General features: G+C 38.7%; 3 protein-coding genes across 5 annotated transcripts in view; 1 reads left to right on the plus strand and 2 right to left on the minus strand.

Moving 5' to 3' along the window:
• Window positions 1-19,541, plus strand: part of CAMK2G (calcium/calmodulin dependent protein kinase II gamma) — a 1,229,125-nt gene that overhangs the window by 952,986 nt on the left and 256,598 nt on the right. The gene's annotated exons all lie outside the window — the stretch shown is intronic.
• ADK (adenosine kinase) overlaps window positions 1-19,541 on the minus strand; it is a 711,694-nt gene that overhangs the window by 626,682 nt on the left and 65,471 nt on the right. The window lies entirely within an intron of this gene.
• VCL (vinculin) overlaps window positions 1-19,541 on the minus strand; it is a 125,862-nt gene that overhangs the window by 36,196 nt on the left and 70,125 nt on the right. For all 3 annotated transcript variants that reach the window (XR_007728684.1, XM_050803406.1, XM_050803405.1), the window contains exons 3-8: window positions 13,387-13,537; window positions 13,124-13,232; window positions 11,333-11,455; window positions 8,954-9,114; window positions 1,004-1,094; window positions 21-168 (exon numbers count right to left, since the gene is read on the minus strand). Coding sequence is in view for 2 of the 3 variants with exons in the window: in XM_050803406.1 (XP_050659363.1) it covers window positions 21-168; window positions 1,004-1,094; window positions 8,954-9,114; window positions 11,333-11,455; window positions 13,124-13,232; window positions 13,387-13,537 (783 nt within the window). In the remaining variant the exon portion in view is untranslated. The remainder of the gene's footprint in view (window positions 1-20; window positions 169-1,003; window positions 1,095-8,953; window positions 9,115-11,332; window positions 11,456-13,123; window positions 13,233-13,386; window positions 13,538-19,541) is intronic.

A 19,541-nucleotide genomic window follows, 5' to 3' on the forward strand; every position in this document is an offset into this window, starting at 1 on the left:
TAAGGACAGAGGAACTTTACCTGGCACGGAGGTCAGCCACTTGATCAGTCATCTGCCCTAGCATTTTGCAAGTTCCCAGAATCTCCCTGCGTTCTTTGCCTGCACAGAGTTCACCAACTTTTCCAGCTTCATCTAAGATCTGTCTGATGGCCTGCTCACCAGCATCCCCTAAAATAAACAGATATTCAATATCTACACTGTTGACACATTCATTATTTAGAAAGGATACTTTACAAGTCATTTCATTCACCAAGGAATGGATGATTTTAAACAAGAGGAGTGAATAGAAGGCAACATATCTGATAGCTAACAGCCAAGCAGTGCCCTTAAACCATAGGGGGAGGTTTCAACCACAGACACTGCGAAAAAAGATACTTGGACCCATATCTATTTGGAGATACTAAGTAGCTTGTGGTAAGAATATGGATGATGAAAACAGACTCTAACAATTTAATAGTATTTAGGACCTCCAACCTTCTTTAGGTTTTTCACACTCATTCAAATATTAATCTAAAACAGAATAAATATTGTATTAGAAAATCAATAAAGCCTAGTGCAATAACCTATTTGGGTCTTATCTTTATACAGTCAACTTCACTTCCCAATTCTCATTGGCATCATGATTTGATCTGCTTAATTAAGTAGTCTATTGAGATAAATGGAAGTCTGCTCAATGGGAACTGGAAGAGAAGAACCTTTATTGAAAATAATTACCTTTTGGATTCAGGGAAGGGGAGGACGAATAATTTTGCAAAGAATGCCCAGCTCAGTGTGACTTACTCCTCCATGATTAGAGGTGATCGAATCTATTTCCTTCATCCTTTTAAGGCCTACTACTTGTTTCAGTTACTCAAAACTATCAGATAATGGGGTATTCCCCATAATGTTACAGTAGTTCTCTCAGATGATGAGATTATGGGAGAATTTCTTTCTTTCTTTCTTTCATTTGCTTGGTTTTTAGCTTATCATTGTATCTATCAGAAAAGCAGAACTAAAGGGTTACCTGGGAAGGCACTAGGGTCATGGAGCCAATCTTTGGCCTGGTTCAGTTTGGAGTCTATGGAGGCCAATGCTCTCTTCATGGCTTCAGTGTCCTTTTGGAAAGAAATCCCACAATTACTTTCTTTGCAAAAGTTGAGATACCATGATACAAAGTAAGACAGAGAAGAAGTTACAGCATTAACATACATAGCTAAGGTAGTCAGTCCTACAAAGGCCTTAAAAATATTGTCACCACACCACAATTCTCATTTCTGTCAAAATGCAGCATCTTGCATGCAAATCTTCAGTTAATTCTACTCTGTTGCTAAACAGAGTAGAATTGGGTTCCCTATTGCTAAAACTGTGAAAACTGGTAAAATTGCTCAAGCCAGAATATGTTTAATGTCTTCAGCAGGAAAAAGCCCTGTTGTCACATGCCTCATTATCAGCCTTTCCACTAGTCAACATTCATCTACTGCAGCCTTGCCAAAGCCCCTCCCACTTCAGGGAAGCCTCATTAGTATGTGGTGCCACAAATCACAGTTCTTTTACATCTTGTTTTGAAATGCACACGCTGGATGATGTTTCACTATATTCAATTAACCTGAAAAACTTGGAATTACTGGTTGGAAGAAACAATTGAAAATGTTAATCTAGCAATTTAATTTTAATTCCACAAATAAACCCCTCAAAGTAATATAATTTAAAAGTGTTTTCTGACCTTCCCTGCTATTCCTCATTCTTAGTTCCCTTACCATCCCTCACCTGGAAGAAGATGCAGGATAGAATAAATGGGTCTCAGCTTATTGTTTACAACCAGGATTCATGAGGACTATCAGGAAACTAGCATAAAATCTCCCAGGATACACCAGGAGAAGCTGAAACAACAGACTAATCACTTTAAATATATATAAGTATTTCAGTAAATGTTTTAAAATACATAAAAACACAGAGAACAGTATAACACCAGCCATCTCTTAAGTCTCTATTTAGCATTTTCAAAGACCATCTATCTTCCTTTTTGCTGTAGGAAACTGACTCTTACAGAGTTAAGCGATCAAAGCACAAAGTTAACCTCTAAAATTCTAGACAATGTTCTAGCTTCAGTTTCCAATCCTGCACAACTGGGGTTCTTAAAAGTGTTGCACCACTAGTTTTCCACACGGGGGCACCAGAAGCACCCCCACTTCCAATTCAAAAAAGACCCAGCACTATCACAAATAAGCATTGGCAGCACCCATAGTTAGGCTCAAGGTCCACAACTGTTCCAAAGCACCTATTCGAAAGATAGATCTCTCAACTGTAGGAATCCCTCCTTCCCCTTCTAAACAGACACAGATTATTCTCCTGTTGAATCCTTAGCTATTTGAGGCTCTAAATAGCAAATTCTCAGCTATAGCAATGAAAAAGAAGTGAACTAAATTATCGAAAAAATTGAAAATAAAATATTTTTATTATCAAGTTATATGTAACTATAATAGCTGTCAATAAAAGGCACAGTCATAAGAAGATTCATTTCAAAATCCACTTGTAACTAGAAGAAGATATGTGGTATTTTTTAAGTGCTTTGATTCTCAAATGGCTTGAATATCAGCAAATCTCTCCTATCATGTCTTACATTAATTTGTACAGAAAACCTTGCCTTCAAAATTAATGCAAAGGTCAGCTTCAGCTTAATTCCAAATTAGCAAGACCTGAATCAATAACTTTTTAAAAGAATCTGAGGCCAGGCAACTCCTAACCTCAGAGAACTGGGTAGCCTTCAGGATCTAACACAGGTTATCTAGGCATAGGTTTTCTTTTAATCACAAACTCTTACTTAGGAAGTGTGTGCACATCCTGGAGAAAATTATGTCAGTGTAAAAATATTTCACTTAAAACCTGTTAAACCATTTTCCTAACACACTTTTATTTTCAGTGAGAAAAGCAATAGGTATTTATTACATTTCAAAAATCTAAATTCAAAGGGAAATGAAGGTCAGAAATTTTTATGTCTACTCTAGCATTAAAGGCTACTAGTTTGGAAACTAAATTCAACTGACACGCATTGAATGTAATATGCCTTCCCTGCATGTTAGGTTCTGTTTTAGCTACTTTCCCCCTCCTTACCTCACTGAATCTCAAATTTAAATGTCATTTAAATAATACTATAAATTAAGTTTGTGGGAACTCACTCCTACAAACCTAATTTGATGTCAGGTTTGTTGACTCCAAACCTCATTGCTTATCAAATGAAACAAGATTTTTTTTTTCTTTTACCAAGGAGAGTTGCTAAAGATTCTACTAATCTCCTACAATAGTCAGCAAATCTCTGCCTTGTCAGTTTTGACTTTGGTTAATACTGCAGAGAAAATAAGCTCCAGAAATCAAATTCATAATCTACAGTAACAAAAATGACTGCTTTTATTCTCCAATGCCCAAAAATGATTTGAAACACAATGGAAAAAAATGGTTTTTGTCTATTCAGCATCCTCAAAAATCATTTCTTTTTTTCTCCTCAGTAAAGCTCTAATGGCCAGTACTGCAAGGAAAGAATGTAATTCTCAGGAAGTGAGTAATTTACTGCTCAGTGGGAGGTGTGACACCATCAAGAAGTTAACATGAAGAGATGTTCATTTTCCCCTAAAAGAAACCAATAGCCAATTTTGAATGAAGCTGCATTTAATAACTGGGACTTTCAATAAGTTACCAAAGTTTTTAACAGCATTAATTTTAGACAATTTTGGAGATTTAAAACAATAACTGAAAGAGCCATCTTAAATTCTTTCTGGAACACAGTAGGTTATAAGTAATCATTTTATTTTAGTCATATCTAGTAAAAACAAATGTGTTTAAGGTAATTTTTTTCCTCCTAAGACTTTCACATATATTTCTTTTGAAAGGCAGTCTTTATGATAGAATTGACAGAATTCTGTCATAAGCATATAAGTATACAAACAATGAGGCCAGGCGCGGTGGCTCAAGCCTGTAATCCCAGCACTTTGGGAGGCCGAGACGGGTGGATCACGAGGTCAGGAGATCGAGACCATCCTGGCTAACACGGTGAAACCCCGTCTCTACTAAGAAATACAAAAAACTAGCCAGGCGAGGTGGTGGGCGCCTGTAGTCCCAGCTACTCGGGAGGCTGAGGCCGGAGAATGGCGTGAACCCGGGAGGCGGAGCTTGCAGTGAGCTGAGATCTGGCCACTGCACTCTAGCCTGGGCTACAGAGCGAGACTCCGTCTCAAAAAAAAAAAAAAAAAAAAAAGTATACAAACAATGAATATGACATAAACAAATTCGCTGGACAACTAGGACAGAAGTCAATTTGGGGATATATGTATAAAGGGTGAAAATAATCGTAACCCTTGTGGTCAGCCATGCTATGTACCACAAAGCATTTTGATAAACCTTGTCATGTACGTCTGTAAGTATCCACAGTATAATTCAGATATGAAATAGAGGAGAGAAAAACTGCACCTTCATTTGAGTATTCTTCTCTATAAAAACTCAACTTTGGGAAAAAGAAAAGTCTCTACCAATTTCTTATCTGTTTTTGCTTTGTTTTTCAGGGGGGTTGTGGGTGTTGAAAGAGTGAAGTATAAAGAGACCAGGTCTAGTCATGTGGCTTCGGGGACAGCTGGCCTGAATCTATCTGGGTACTCCCCTCCATGTTATTCTCCTTCTTACCATAAAATTCTTATGAATTTATGTTTTAAATGGAAAAAATACAGTGCCTTGGCACTCTTCCCTACATATCAAAAGATGGAACGACAACCTAAACCATTTGTACATGCTTTCCTAGGAACTGAAACACTGCTAAAATTAAATAGTTTAGGCCTCAGAACACCTGTGAATAATAATGACCTCCTTCTATGAAGAGTCAAGAGAAACTTCAGTTTAAAAAGTGAAGTCCTGCAATCCTAAGCTCTTGAAAATTTTAAATATGGGGAATAAGGACCCCTCTCCATGACTGCCCACCATACTCTCCCTTCTTCCTCCACTAACACCTCCCTTCCCACTCCATCCCCTTTCTGACCTCATTTCCACCCACAAGTCAATGTTTTAAACCAGATGTTTCTGGTTTAAGATGTTTCTGGAAAGTATAGGTTGGGCAGTAGAACAAAATCTTACAAACTACATTTAAACAAAAGAAAGCTGTCTGGTCCTGAGACTTCATGCAAGTTACCTTCTCTGGGTCTCAATTCCTCATCTCTAAGAATACCTTCCCGGCTCTAAAAATCTATGCTGCCTATGACTGCACGATCAGATGTACCAACCAAAGATAACTGAGATCAGAAGGGAAACATCAATTTATTTTGGGATTTTTCTCCTCATGGGAGCAGGGAGATAAAATATCATAAATGCCTGATTTAACTATTTATCTCAAGCTCTTAGAGATATTTCATTCTATTAGCTGCTAAAAACAAAACACTAGAACACTTGCTCATAGAAAGCCCACAAATGACCTCTTTATTTTTTTATTTTTATTTTTTTAACAAATCAACTCTTAAATCCCAATGGTCTGCAAGTAAGGGGTAGTATTACGCGATCACAAGTTCTAACCAACATTTCCTGCCTTTGTTAAGTTTGGTATCTTCTGTATAAGGGATCTGAATCAGTCACTGCTTTTACCCACCACCAGCCCAGGACCACAGTGGGGAGAAACCCACCACAGGAACTAATTCTGAATAATAGAATTTAATGATTCAAGGTGCAAAGCTGCGGGAGTGCCTATGTAGGGTCAAAGTCTTAGCAGCGAAAATTTTTTTTTAATTTTTTATCTCACTTCCTCTTAATTCTCAGCATGCATCAAGATACAAGTAATATAAATACCAAAAAAATTAAATGTAGAGCACTAAATTTACAAAGGGTAGAATCAGAATTGTGTTTAACTCAAATTCTTTTAATAAATAATGTATTCTCAGAAAAAATGCTAATTTGATTTTTAATGATCACTATAAAATGATTGTTGATTTAAGAAAAGGAAACTTTTTACTTTTAAAATAAGTGAAGTGTTTAAAGTCAAAGTTACTTTTAAATTTGTAAATGTGCAATTTGAATATAGGTATAAAAGGTAAAATAATCAGTTATTGCATTGCCTCTTTAAAATCTTAACTTATTCGGCAAGACGCACTTTTACCAAGAATTTTTTCCACTTACTTTCTTCCCCCACTTTTCTAGAGGAATCATCACTTTCCAGAAGAATACTGCACCAATGGGGAGGCATGAAACAAGTATGGTAAGACAAAGTTAATTATTTATTGGTAGGTGCGAGAAGAGGTGAAAGACACTGTATGCATTAAACAGAATGGGAACCCAGCCGTCACAGTCAGACAGAAGGTCTGATTAATTCACTGCTTACAGTGGAGCAATGAAAGATGCATAATGCTACAAAACTGAAAAAGAGTCCAAATCCTAATTACCAATTTCTATTTTCAGGGTAAATTTTTTTTCTATTTTTGTAACCAATAGAAATGATGACTTTTAGAGGGTGAGGAAAGGTAGAGTGGATGGGAACCAGGTTAGGAGGAAGACTTATCAAGTACATCTTTTTGCAGCACTTTGATTTTTGAACCACAGAAATGTATAACAAAAGCAAAATTAGGTTAAAAATAAACCTCTTTGTTTTATTCTGATGTCATTAGGTTAAAAAATAAGCATCTCTTGTTCATTCTGATGGTCAGTAGATTAAAAAATAAACATCTCTTGTTCATTCTGATGTCATCATGTACTTGAGTTGAGCTAATTTAATTTACCTTCTTTCATTTCAGATGAAGTTAGTTTTGTAGCATCCTAACAAATTGGTTTTCCTCAGCATAAAACTAGGACCAGCTACAAGACTGTGCATGGTGAGTACCGGGTCTATTTCCCTTGTATCCCCAAGTGCCTAATCCTGGCCCTGAAAAACTCAACTGCCTACATTTTTTTAATGAAAGAAGCAGCTCTTGATGGTACTTGCACAAAATAAAGCTCAATAACATGTATTCACTAAATGATGGATAGCTTTTCCGTTCTGAAAATAGAGAAACATTAAGGTTAAAATGCCTGTTCCTCCTTATTACTTTTTCTCAGTTGCTAGAAGCAAAAGAAAGAGAATAAGCAAAGAGCTTGTGTTAGGGGACATGAGGTCATGGAGAACTACAGCTAATTCAGTTTGGACAGCAGAACATGCAGTGAGCCATGGAATGAAGTTAGGAAGACCTTTAGACACACTTCACTTCTGTTTTCCTTTGGATTTTGAAGGCTAGGATTATTATGAAGGACAGGTGCCTCATCTAAGCTCTCTGGCCTACCCTTTTTCATTATGGCTTAAAACCTCAACGATGCATCTCCAAAAGCAAAATTTCAGAGCCCGCAAGGAAAACTGGTGGGAGAGGCAGATACAGAGATAGCATCAGCTGGAAGTCTCCTTTCCCACCAGCAGGGTCCACAGGTAACTCATTCACCCAGCCACCTGGGGAATCCTGCTCCTCAAATGAAGACCAGGCCAAAAAAGATCCCAGGAGCCTACTCAAAGAAATGAAAGTACCCACCAAATATAGGCAGCCTGATAGCCCATAGTAATGTCTTTCCTTTAGCTTTCCCCAAAGAAATCACTCAATATGAGCCAGAGTCAGTCTCCCCAGCACTGCCTAGAGTCCCATATTAAATCACATTCTGACGCACATTCAAGCACAGTGTTACACACAGAATAAGGCACGGCACACAGCACAAGAAAACCTCACAGACATGCTTTTTCTCTTTTTAAGCGAAAAAGAAACTAGAGGGCAAGAGAAAGCTTACCTTCTAAACGTGAGAAAAAGAATAAAACAAAAGAACAAAAAAAGATGCATAAAGAAGTCATAACAGGGAAGTGAAAGTTGTCAACTATGCAAAAGCAAAATTAAATAAAATATCAGAGTTAAAATGATTTTACCACATAGATTTACAATACAGTCTTAGAATCTATTCAAGAACTTCATATCAATGAGAAAATGTCTCTGTGAATCCATAGTTAAAATAAGTTTATTTACTCTATATAATTAAATTAGCTTTCTGGGCAACAAGAGAGAGGGCTGGTGATTTCAGGCCCCAGCTTTTACATTTCCTTATAGAGGTCCTGGAGAACCTACTGCTGTACTGAGCACCCAATGGAAGTCATACTACAAAATCCCTTCTTTAGTTGACTACCAGCCTTCTGGGTGGCCCTGGAGACACTGGGGTCACACATGGAAAAGCTAGATCTTGGGGACATTGTGTTCCCCCCACTGCCTACACATCTTGGGCTCCTACAAGGAAAGTATAAACCTAAGTATCTCTGTTCCCCTAGACTGGAAAGCTTAGTTGACAGTCATTAAACAGGGAGCAGCAGACCAGAGCAAAGGCAGCAACACAAAACCACTGCTGACGAGCTCTAGAAGGAATCTGCTAGCCCCTCTGGGGTCCTAAAAGAGATTCCCGACAAAGGGTGAAGGGATCCCTCAAACTAACTGAGCAATGTGAAGACTAATAAAATTAAACCTTCCTTGGGAAAAATGGAATGATCAAGGGACATATTTAGAAATGCCAAGAGTTTCCTCTAGATTTCTCTGGATCAAAGATTGGTTAAAGAACAGTTTTCCATAAAGTTCAGAATTACTGACATATCTGTATCTTATTTAGTCAGCTGGGAACAACCACCCATATACAAGGCAGAGCTCCCATCCACAGGAATATACTCTTCCACCAGTCCAGCCAATGAGACTCCAGCCTGATGGAAAAGCTATAAATCTCAGCCTTAAACCAGTATTTACCCCACATGCCTATTTACTTGTTCTACCTTAGAACAAAGGAAATTAGCAAAGATAGCAAGTAACCTATGAAACAAAAATGAAGAAGAAATTACTTTCACAATATCTGAGTACTCTTATGCTACAAAAATTACAAGATAAAGTATGAGACAGGTGCCAATCAAAACCCACAGTGGGGTAGAGTTAGGGATTTTGCTTATTTCTCCACTAAGAACACTTACCTTGCTGGCCCAGGCATCTTCATCCCAAGAGGTGAGTTGTAACACACGAATTATCTCATTAATTTCAGCACTCATTTTTTCTACAGTAAAATTGCGATTTTTTAAAGCTTCCTCTATGCCTTGGTTTTTTGAGTTTTTAGTTGTCACAAAAATCTTCATAGCTGTAAAAATAAAAGATCAGAAACTAGGCTTGGAATTTAATCTTGTTGTATAACAATATTCACAAAAGATGTTCTACACTTTGGATGTTTTCGGCTTTTAAGGTCCTAAAGTGAATATACAAAACAAACACTACAAGTCTGACAATAAAGTTCCAACATTAGCAACCTTTATTGTAAAAATAAAAAAGAGAAAGAAAACTCAAGGTACAAAGACACCATCACAACATGATTAAGTAACTAATTTAACCTGCATATGCTGATGACCTGCAATCACAAAATATCTAATATCTTTCTAAATCAGTTATCATCCTGGTCCTCACCCTGGCTCCATCCACTACAAACCTAATGGGACAATATGAAAACTGTCAGTAATACTCTGAATGGCATATCCTGCTGCCCCTGATCCCAGCAAAAGATCCCAAAATGTCAAGTTTATCATCCAAGATTTTTCTCAACATGTAGCTTGGACTTGCTAACCCCCAAACATAAAGAAGAAAAAAAAAATGTCTGGGCGTGGTGGCTCACACCTGTAATCCCACCCCTTTTGGCGTGATCTTGGCTCACTGCAACCTCCGCCTCCTGGGTTCGAGCAATTCTCCTGCCTCAATCTCCTGAGTAGCTGGGATTATAGGCATCCACCACCATTCCTGACTAATTTTTGTTTTGTTTTGTTTTGTTTTGTTTTTAGTAGAGACAGGGTTTTGCCATGCTGGCTAGGCTGGTCTTGAACTCCTGACCTCAGGTGATCCACCCGCCTCAGCCTCCCAAAGTGCTGAGATTACAGGAGTGAGCCGCCGCACCTGGCCTCCTGAACTCTTACACTTATGTCCTTTTTTAGCTACCACCCGAAACACCAAAGCAGGTAGTTGGAAGTCACAATGACATGAGTCACTAGATTTTTATAATAAAATTGCCTTCTGAGAATTAACTAATTAACCCACAACTTGACTAAGATAATTCATATAAACCATGAGATGTCTGGCATATACTAGACACTCAATAAGTGCAACTCCCTTTTGCTAGTCGAGACAGCAGCCACCATGTTTGCATTTCAGGGTGCTGCCCAATGGGAAGGTGGTCCCAGCTGGTGACTAAAGAACTGATCTACTCATGATGTAAAGAATAGTTAAATATCTTTTAGGAAAAACTGTATTAATACACACTAAAAAGGGCTCTGAGTTCATGTCTTTATCATATGGTGCTCTATAATATCCATTCCAGCTCCTAATTATTTTTCTATAACACAAATAAAGGTGTGAAAATTTAATATCCCAGACTAGAGTTTATAGAGGAGAGTCCACCTCCCAGGAAAGGGGCTTGTTAGAGCTTTAGGAGAACAGAATTAGGCCACAGGAAGGCAATTTCAAACAAAGAACAGGAGAAGGACAGTGTTAGAGAAGAAGACTGGTTCTCAGCCAATCAGCTACAGCCATCATGTGATAACCAATCAATCAGGCCTCATTTTTACCTAGGCTGAAGGATATGCAGTGAAGCCACAAAAGAAAATGAATCTCATGCCAGGAGCCATAGCTCACGCCTGTAATCCCAGCACTTTGGGAGGCCGAGGCAGGCAGATCACGAGGTCAAGAGATCAAGACCATCCTGGCTAACATGGTGAAACCCTGTCTCTACTGAAAATACAAAAATTAGCTAGGTGTGGTGGTGCACACCTATATCCCAGCTACTAGGGAGGCTGAGGCAGCAGAATCGCTTGAACCCAGGAGGCAGAGGTTGCAGTGAGCTGAGATAGCACCTCTACACTCCAGCCTGGCGACAGAGTGAGACTTCGTCTCAAAAAATAACTAACTAAATAAATAAAAGAAAATGAACCTCAGAGTTTAGAACACACTAACATTTTTTTGGCTGGGCGCGGTGGCTCAAGCCTGTAATCCCAGCACTTTGGGAGGCCGAGACGGGCGGATCACAAGGTCAGGAGATCGAGACCATCCTGGCTAACATGGTGAAACCCCGTCTCTACTAAAAATACAAAAAACTAGCCGGGCGAGGTGCCGGGCGCCTGTAGTCCCAGCTACTTGGGAGGCTGAGGCAGGAGAATGGCGTAAACCCGGGAGGCGGAGCTTGCAGTGAGCTGAGATCCGGCCACTGCACTCCAGCCTGGGCGACAGAGCGAGACTCTGTCTCCAAAAAAAAAAAAAAAAAAAAAAAAAAAAAAAAACATTTTTTTCCCCGTATATAATAATGTACAGGCAGGAAGTACCTGAAATGAGAACTGGCAGCAACTCTTTCACAGTGTTCATTGAGTTCACCAACATCACTCGGTGCTCCTGGTGAGTCAGCTCCTGCTGTCTCTCGTCAATCATCTTGGCCATCTTAGTCATTCCTGGGGCACAAAGAAGAAACTGTGCAGGGTGAGTAGTGAAACAATCCAGGGTCTGGCTTTCCCAGCCAGACCACTCTAAATCCATTATGAAATACTATGAAAATTCAAACCGATTGCTCACTTATTTAAACAACAGACACCATCACTGAACTCTAATATTTATGCAACATTACTCTTTTCAACGAAAGTAATGTATGAAATATAAACCCTAAATGTGATCAACATTTTCATATTTTGATATAAATACATTCACAAATATTAAACATCTAAATGAATAAATATATATTTATTAGAAAGAAATTCACAGGTCAGGGAAAAACGTTTTGCCAGGCTTCTATGCATACAGATTTCATGCCATGTCTCTGAACTCTCTACGATGTTATGTAAAAAATCTCACATGAGCCTAGTACTGAATCTAGTGGCTGAAAAAAGGCCTAAGAATGACAATGATATGTTTTGTTTTCATCTTTCTATTTTTCTGTACTTTCCAATTTGTCCAAAATAAGCATGTACTAGTTTTATAATTAGAAACAAATAGAAATATTATAAAAATAATTATAGGGATGACAGTGTTTGAAAGCATCTGGTGTTTTGGAATCAGTCTGCTAGCACTTTTTGTTTATGTTGGTTGTTACTCAAAGGCGCTATGTGATTCTCCAAAGCTTTGATTTTCAAATTGCTCTAGGATTTCTCAAGTTGTCTCATAGACCATCAAGACCAAAGAGAAGCAGAGGTGGGGCTGCTCCTGCTTCACCCAAAGTAGCTCCATTTTGTCTTTTATGTTTGGGGATTCTGCATAAGATTCCATTTGGGGAAATACATTTTTGCCAGTATTATGAGAAATTTTAAGAGGACTACTATAAAGCCACCAGAGAAACCTATTTCCAGGTGATCTTCAGTGATGGCTCAAATTCTTAACTGCCATTAAGTTTTATAGAACACCTACACTAGAACCTCATAAATATGTCGTTAATTAAAAATCAACATTTCACATAAAACAAATGAATTTTATAAAGTGGTAAAAATCAAGTTAAGCAGATTAAACATCTAACATATCTTGTCACTGGTCTAATTCATACTTTAAAGACCCTCAAGTTCATGTTATATCTGTAACATCAAAAGCTGGTATCCGTTTATATATTTTGAATATTTAATGCTCAGATGCCTAAATAATCATTTCAAAATAAAATTTAACCACAATAGTTCTTCTCTCCTTCTAGATCTGATTATATTATGCAGCCTTCGGTTAGGGCATGAATTCATAATAGTAGGCAGGCTAATTAGCAAGCTAAGAGGTCATAAAGAACTACAGGCCAGCTGGCAGACAGTGAAGGAATGCTGTGTAATGTGGAATGAAGAGATCAGGATACAGGATGGCCTTCAGCATTACAGTAATAGAAAACTATTTCCTACATTCTCCAGTAGCAGTATTTGCAATGTTTGGTTTAATTCATTTGACAAGGCCAGGATATATAGAAAGCAGATTCAGATACCAGAGACAATGACATCACTTCAAAGCACAGCATCAGCTCCATCAACAGAGCAGACACCTGAAAGTCCAATTCATCTTCACCTATCTTCTGTAAAAAGTAGGAAGAGGGTACCCTTTCCTTTGGCTCCAACATGAACAACCCTTAAAAAATGTTATAGAAATTGGATATAACTAACCTGGCCCAAGATTCTTTGTGTAAGTGACCAAATCTTCCATAGTCTCCACCACCTCTGCCACTGTAAGATATTCCAAAATTCCTTTGCAAACTCTAATAATTTTACGGACCTGAAAATATATTTCAGAGTATTCAATCACATGAGTGGACAACTAGCAAACACGATAACATAGATGTGCAGCATTCAACATATTTTCATTCTAAACAATCATCATTCTTCCGTTATTATCTTTAAGAGTAGGCTTTTTGTCTCAGATTTCCTACCTCAGCCTCGTCGAAGGTAAGGAGCAGGTCTGATGTTCCAGAGAGGATGCCCCTTGACCCATCAATTAGATAGTCTCGAGCAGGCACTGAATAAGGGTCTGACTGAAGCATCTGAGCTGCCTGGACAAGCTTGGTGCAAGCATTCTCCACCCTATGGGGAAGAACACAGGTTAAGACACTGGCAGAACCACACAGAAGAACACTATATGCAAATACAAAGACAGAATATGCATGTAAATTCACACTTTTTTTCCCTACATGAAAAATAGCCAAGACTAATTGACAATAGGATCTAAGTTTTTAGATTTTATAATTTAGGCAGGGCGCAGTGGCTCATGCCTGTAATCCCAGCATTTTGAGAGACCCCATTTCAAATAGAAAATTACAAAATTACAGGTAAAAGCAGCACATTCATTCAGTGCACTGCCCTTATTCTTTATTTCCTGACAACAAAAAATGATGAGAAAACATCTGGGCTCTTTGACTTTAGGTTGCTCTAGCTCTGTAATGCCTTTGTTTCCTTGTTCCCCCCCACCCCACCCTACACACACTGTCATTAAAAGACACTGCACAAAGAACTGAAATCCTTGGCATCATTTTCAGATCTAACATCTGGAAATAAAATGCCAAAGTATGGTGTTAAGTGAAATTTAATAACTAAACAAAGCAAAGGAATAGGAAGAAACACAAACAAAAAGTATGAAGCAATGCATAAATTTCTCACTCATTCATCTAGCTAAATAAATTTGTTTGATAAATCCATTGGACCATTTGAAAATAGATTGTTAAAAGAAAATAAAAACAAAAAATTAAAATGAAAATATATTGTTAATTAAAGGTCACTAGTATTAGTAACTAAGTCAGTTATTAATAGTTTATTTAATATTCATATAAGCAACCAGGTCAGCCAAAGGTTGAGTGGCAGGAGGGGAACTGGGGAGGGATTCATTTAAAAGAGGAACCCAAAATGCATACACCAAGTATTCTCTTTGCCTTCCTTGTACTAATAAAATGTATTCATTCATTCAATTATTCATCCACACAGAGTTGAAAATAACCTAATAGATCATCTCCTCTAGTCTCATATTCAATATAGCCATTATGTTGTGACTGAGTAACTTATGAAGATAAGAAACAAACTGCTTAAAGTTAAAATGCTTAGCCAAAATTATACATTCTCATTTGAAAACACAGAAAATGTCACCTGCAAATAAAAGCCTACCTCACAGGGTTATTTTGAGGATAAATGAAGTAATACAGAAACTCCACAAGTATAAAGCAGTATTACATTGTTAACAAGTAGAATTAAACCAACTTATGAATTTCAACTACATAAGAAGCACTGGTCTGTGGACACTGTAGGTATGTATATAAGGATGTAAAAAGCACTATTCTAACTCTCAAGGAAAATACTTTACTAAGGCAAGACACAAACATTGGCAGAATAAGCCAATACATGGCAGGGCGCGGTGGCTCATGCCTGTAATCCCAGCACTTTGAGAGGCCAAGGTGGGCAGAGCACTTGAGGTCGGGAATTCGAGACCAGCCTGGCCAACATGGTGAAATCCCATCTCTAATAAAAATACAAAAATTAGCCAGGCATAGTGGTGGACATCTGGAATCCCAGCTACTTAGAAGGCTGAGGCAGGAGAATCAGAGGCAGAGGTTGCAGTGAGCCGAGATCATGCCACTGCACTTCAGCCTGGGTAACAGAGTAGGACTCTGTCTCCAAAATAAACAAACAACAACAAAAAAAATTAGGCAGTACATAATAAATATCAGTGAAGGGCAAGACCTGTTTGATGTGGCATTTGGTCGGGCTTAAAGGACTGGATATTTTGTTCTTTTTATTTTTAAAATTAAAATTTTAATTTGATTTTAAATATATAATATATATTCATACATATTACAGAAGTATATACACATACTTAAAACCAAAAGGGCATATATTGAAAAATCTCCTTCCCTTCACTATCTTCCATGCACTCATTCCATCCTACTTGCAACCAATATAGAGTTTCCTCCAATGTTGTATTTCCTCTGTATGTAAATGTCTTCATAAAGCATTTCAGGCCTAAATGAAGCAAAAATGTACATTTCCCCTTTTTACACAAATAGGATCATACTATGTACACTTGCTGTATTCTGCTTTTTTCACTTAGGTGTTGTTCTATTAAAAGTACATAAAAAGGGCCAGGCGTGGTGGCTCACACCTGTAATCTCAGCACTTTGGGAGGCCATGGCAGGTGGATTACTTTAGGTCGGGAGTTCGAGATCAGCCTGGCCAACATGGTGAAACCCCATCTCTACTAAAAGTACAAAAATTAGCTGGGCATGGTGGCAGGGACCTGTAATCCCAGCTACTGGGGAGGCTGAGGCAGGAGAATCACTTGAACCCATTAGCTGGGTGTGGTGGCAGGCACCTGTAATCCCAGCTACACAGGAGGCTGAGGCAAGAGAATCGGTAGAACCCAGGAGGCAGAGGTTGCAGTGAGCCAGGATCACGCCACTGCACTCCAGCCTGGGCAATAGACTGAGACTCAGTCTAAAAAGAAAAAAAAAGCATTTTATAAAATAGTACCAGGTACTTTATAACCCCACCTTAACCAAATCCTCCCTCCTATTCTCCAGAGATAATTATTACTCTGTTAATTATTTTCTTGATTTTCTTTATACTTTTACCACCTATATATGTATACACACCTAAGCAACTTTTTGTTGAGTTCTGCCTATATTGGAACTTAAGCAGAATCATACTGTTATGCATGCTTCTGTGACTGTTCTTTTTGTTCAACACTATAATGTTCAGTCCATCATGTTAACAACTGTAGGTACTGTGTTGTATTCCCTGTAAGAATATACCAAAGCTGGCCAGGCATGGTAGCTTACGCCTGTAATCTCACTCAGCACTTTGGGAGGCTGAGGCGGGCAGATCACCTGAGGTCGGAAGTTCAAGACCTGCCTGACCAACATGGAGAAACCCCGTCTCTATTAAAAATACAAAATGAGCTGGGCATGGTGGCACATGCCTGTAATCCCAACTACTCGGGAGGCTGAGGCAGGAGAATTACTTGAACCTGGGAGGCGGAGGTTGCGGTGAGCTGAGATCACGCCATTGCACTCCAGCTTGGGAAACAAGAGCGAAACTCCGCCTCAAAAAGTAAAAAAGAATATACCAAAATTGATTTACCCATTCTACCTCTGCTGGATGTTAGAGGTGTTCTAGGTTCTTGTTTCTGTTATTAGTGTTAATATGAATAATAGTGCTATGAAAATTTTTATTCTGGCTCCTGGTACACATGAACAGAGTTTAGATTATATATCTAGTAACGGAAATACTAAATTACAGAAAATATATATACTCAACTTTACCAGAGAATGACAATCTGCTTTCCAAAATGACTGTATCAATTGAATACTTCTACCAGCAGTATACAAACTTGATCCTCAATGTCTGAACTTTTAATATGCCATTTTAGTCAATGTGAAATGATAAATTATTGTGAATTTAATTTGCCTTTTTTTTTTTTTTTTTTTTTTTTTTTGAGACAGGGTCTGTCTGTTGCCCAGGCGGCAGGTGCAGTGGTGCAATCATGGCTCACTGCAGCCTCAACCTCCTGGTCACCTCCCACCTCAGCCTCTCAAGTAGCTGGGACTACAGGCACACACCATCATGCCCAGCTAATTATGTTTATTTCTTTAGAGATGGAGTGTTGCCATGTTGCACAGGCTGGTCATGAACTTCTGGGCTCAAGCAATTCATCCATATCAGACTCCTAAAGTGCTGGGGGCCAGGCACAGTGGCTCACACCTGTAATTCCAGCACTTTGGGAGGCTGAGGTAGGTGGATCACTTGAGGTCAGGAGTTGGAGACCAGCCTGGCCATCATGGTGAAACACTGTCCCTACTAAAAATACAAAAATTAACCAGGCATGGTGGCAAGTGCCTGTAAATCCAAGCTACTTGGGAGGCTGAGGCAGGAGAATTGCTTGAACCTGGGAGGTGGAGGTTGCATTAAGTCAAGATCACGCCACTGCACTCCAGCCTGAGCAACAGAGTGAGATTCAGTCTGGGAAAAAAAAAAAAAAGTGCTGGGATTATAGATTTGAACCCACTGTGCCCAGCCCTGCATTTTTCTTTTATTAATAAAACTGAGGATTGTTTGCTTGTTTCACTGTTTACTGGCCCCATGAGTTTTGATAGGTAGTGTTTTTGTCATTCATTTCTGTCACTGTGATTTATTTAACAATAAATTGTTCGAGAATTTTAAAATATACTTCTACATATAAAGGACTCTTCCACTTACCTTCTCATCATTGATTTATCATTCAAATGAGTTGTGTAGAAAATGTGGTCTTAAGACACTAAAATGTATTTAGGCTAGCTTCATGGCTTAACATATGATTCACTTTTATAAATTTTCTATGTGTTCTTAAAAAGAATGAGTGATCCAAATTTTAGGAAAAACATTTTTCCTAAAAGTGTCTTTTGACACTTAAGAGTGTCTTTGTGGACAGGCACAGTGACTCATGCCTGTACTCCCAGTACTTTGGGAGCCCAAGGCAGGAGGATCACTTGAGCTCAGGAGTTCCAGACCAGTCTGGGTAAGAGAGCAAGACCCTCTACTAAAAATAAAAAATAAAAAAAAAAATAGGCAGGCACAGTGGTTCACAACTGTAGTCCTAGCTACTCAGGAGGCTGAGGCAGGAGGATTGCTTGAGTCCAGGATATCAAGGCTATAGAGAGCTATGATCATGCCACTGCACTCCAGTGTGGGTGACAGAGCTGGACCCTGTCTCAAAAAAAAAAAAAGTGTCTTTTGTATGCTAATAAGATGACTAGTGGCTAGGGGACCCTAGATAGCTTCAAAATGGAAGCTGGTTCCAGAAACATCAAGGTATGGTGAGAGAGTTTCTGGGTTGGTGAACACATCCGGGTGCTGGGAGGTGGTGCACCCAGACATCATGAAAGCTTCCTCATCATATCTTGCCCTATGCATCTCTTCCATTTGGCTGTTCCTGGGTTGTTTCCTTTATAATAAACTGATAACTATTTGAGTAAAGTATTTCCATGAGTTACATGAGACATTCTAGCGAATTATCAAACCCGAAAGCTGGGAGTTGCAGGAACTCCCATTTTTGTAGTAAAGTCAGACAGAAGTGTGGGTACACCAGGCACCCAATACTTGTGACTGGTATCTACAGTGAGGAAAGTTTTATGGGACTAAGCACTTAAACCTGTGGAGTCTGACAGTAACTCTGGATAGTTAGTGTCAGAATTGAATTGAGTTGCTGAATACCAAGTTGGTGTCTGAAGAGTTGGAAGACTGGTTGTTGGTGTGGAAAAAAAAAACCCATACATCTAGTATCAGAAACATTGAGTAAAAACATCCCATTATTATATATATCAACGCTTGTCTACATTTACCAACAAACTGTCCAGTAACTTGGCTCATCATTCCCTCTTGTATTTCAGGCTTACGTCTGGGATCAGCTGACTTGTCTGAAGTACATTCTTTAGGATTTCCTCTAGTAAAAGTCTGCTGGTGACAAAATGTATCCGTTTTTGTTTGATAATGTCTATTTTGTCCTCATTCTTCAAAGACTATTATAGTAGTACAGAATTCTAAGTTGACAGTTATTTTATCAGCAAACTGAGGGCATTAATTCACTGGCATGGTAATGAAAGCAGGAGAGAAGGAGGTATGATAATGAAAGCAGAGATTGGAGTAATGTGGGGCTACAAGCTGAGGAAAGCAGGCAGCCTCTAGAAGCTGGAAAAGGCAAAGAAACAGTCTTTTCTAGAGTTTCCAGAAAGAATGTGGCCCTGCTGACTCACTTTGGACTTCTGGCTTCCAGAACTGTAAGATAATAAACTTGTGTTGTTTTAAACCACAAATTTTGTGGTGACTTGTCACAGCAGTAAGAGGAAACTCTCATCCAATCAAAAATTATCAGGTATACAAAAAGACATGAAAATACCACCAATAATGAAGAGGAAAGTCAATCATTCAAAACCAACCCAGGCCTGGTATCATGGCTCACGCCTGTAATTCCAACACTTTCGGAGGCTGAGGTGAGAGGAGGACTGCTTGAGGCCAGGAGTTCAAGACCAGCCTGGACAACACAGGGAGACCCTGTCTTCTTTTTTTAGAC

The sequence above is a fragment of the Macaca thibetana genome, chromosome 9 (genome assembly GCF_024542745.1).
Source record: "Macaca thibetana thibetana isolate TM-01 chromosome 9, ASM2454274v1, whole genome shotgun sequence".
Taxonomy (NCBI): domain Eukaryota; kingdom Metazoa; phylum Chordata; class Mammalia; order Primates; family Cercopithecidae; genus Macaca; species Macaca thibetana.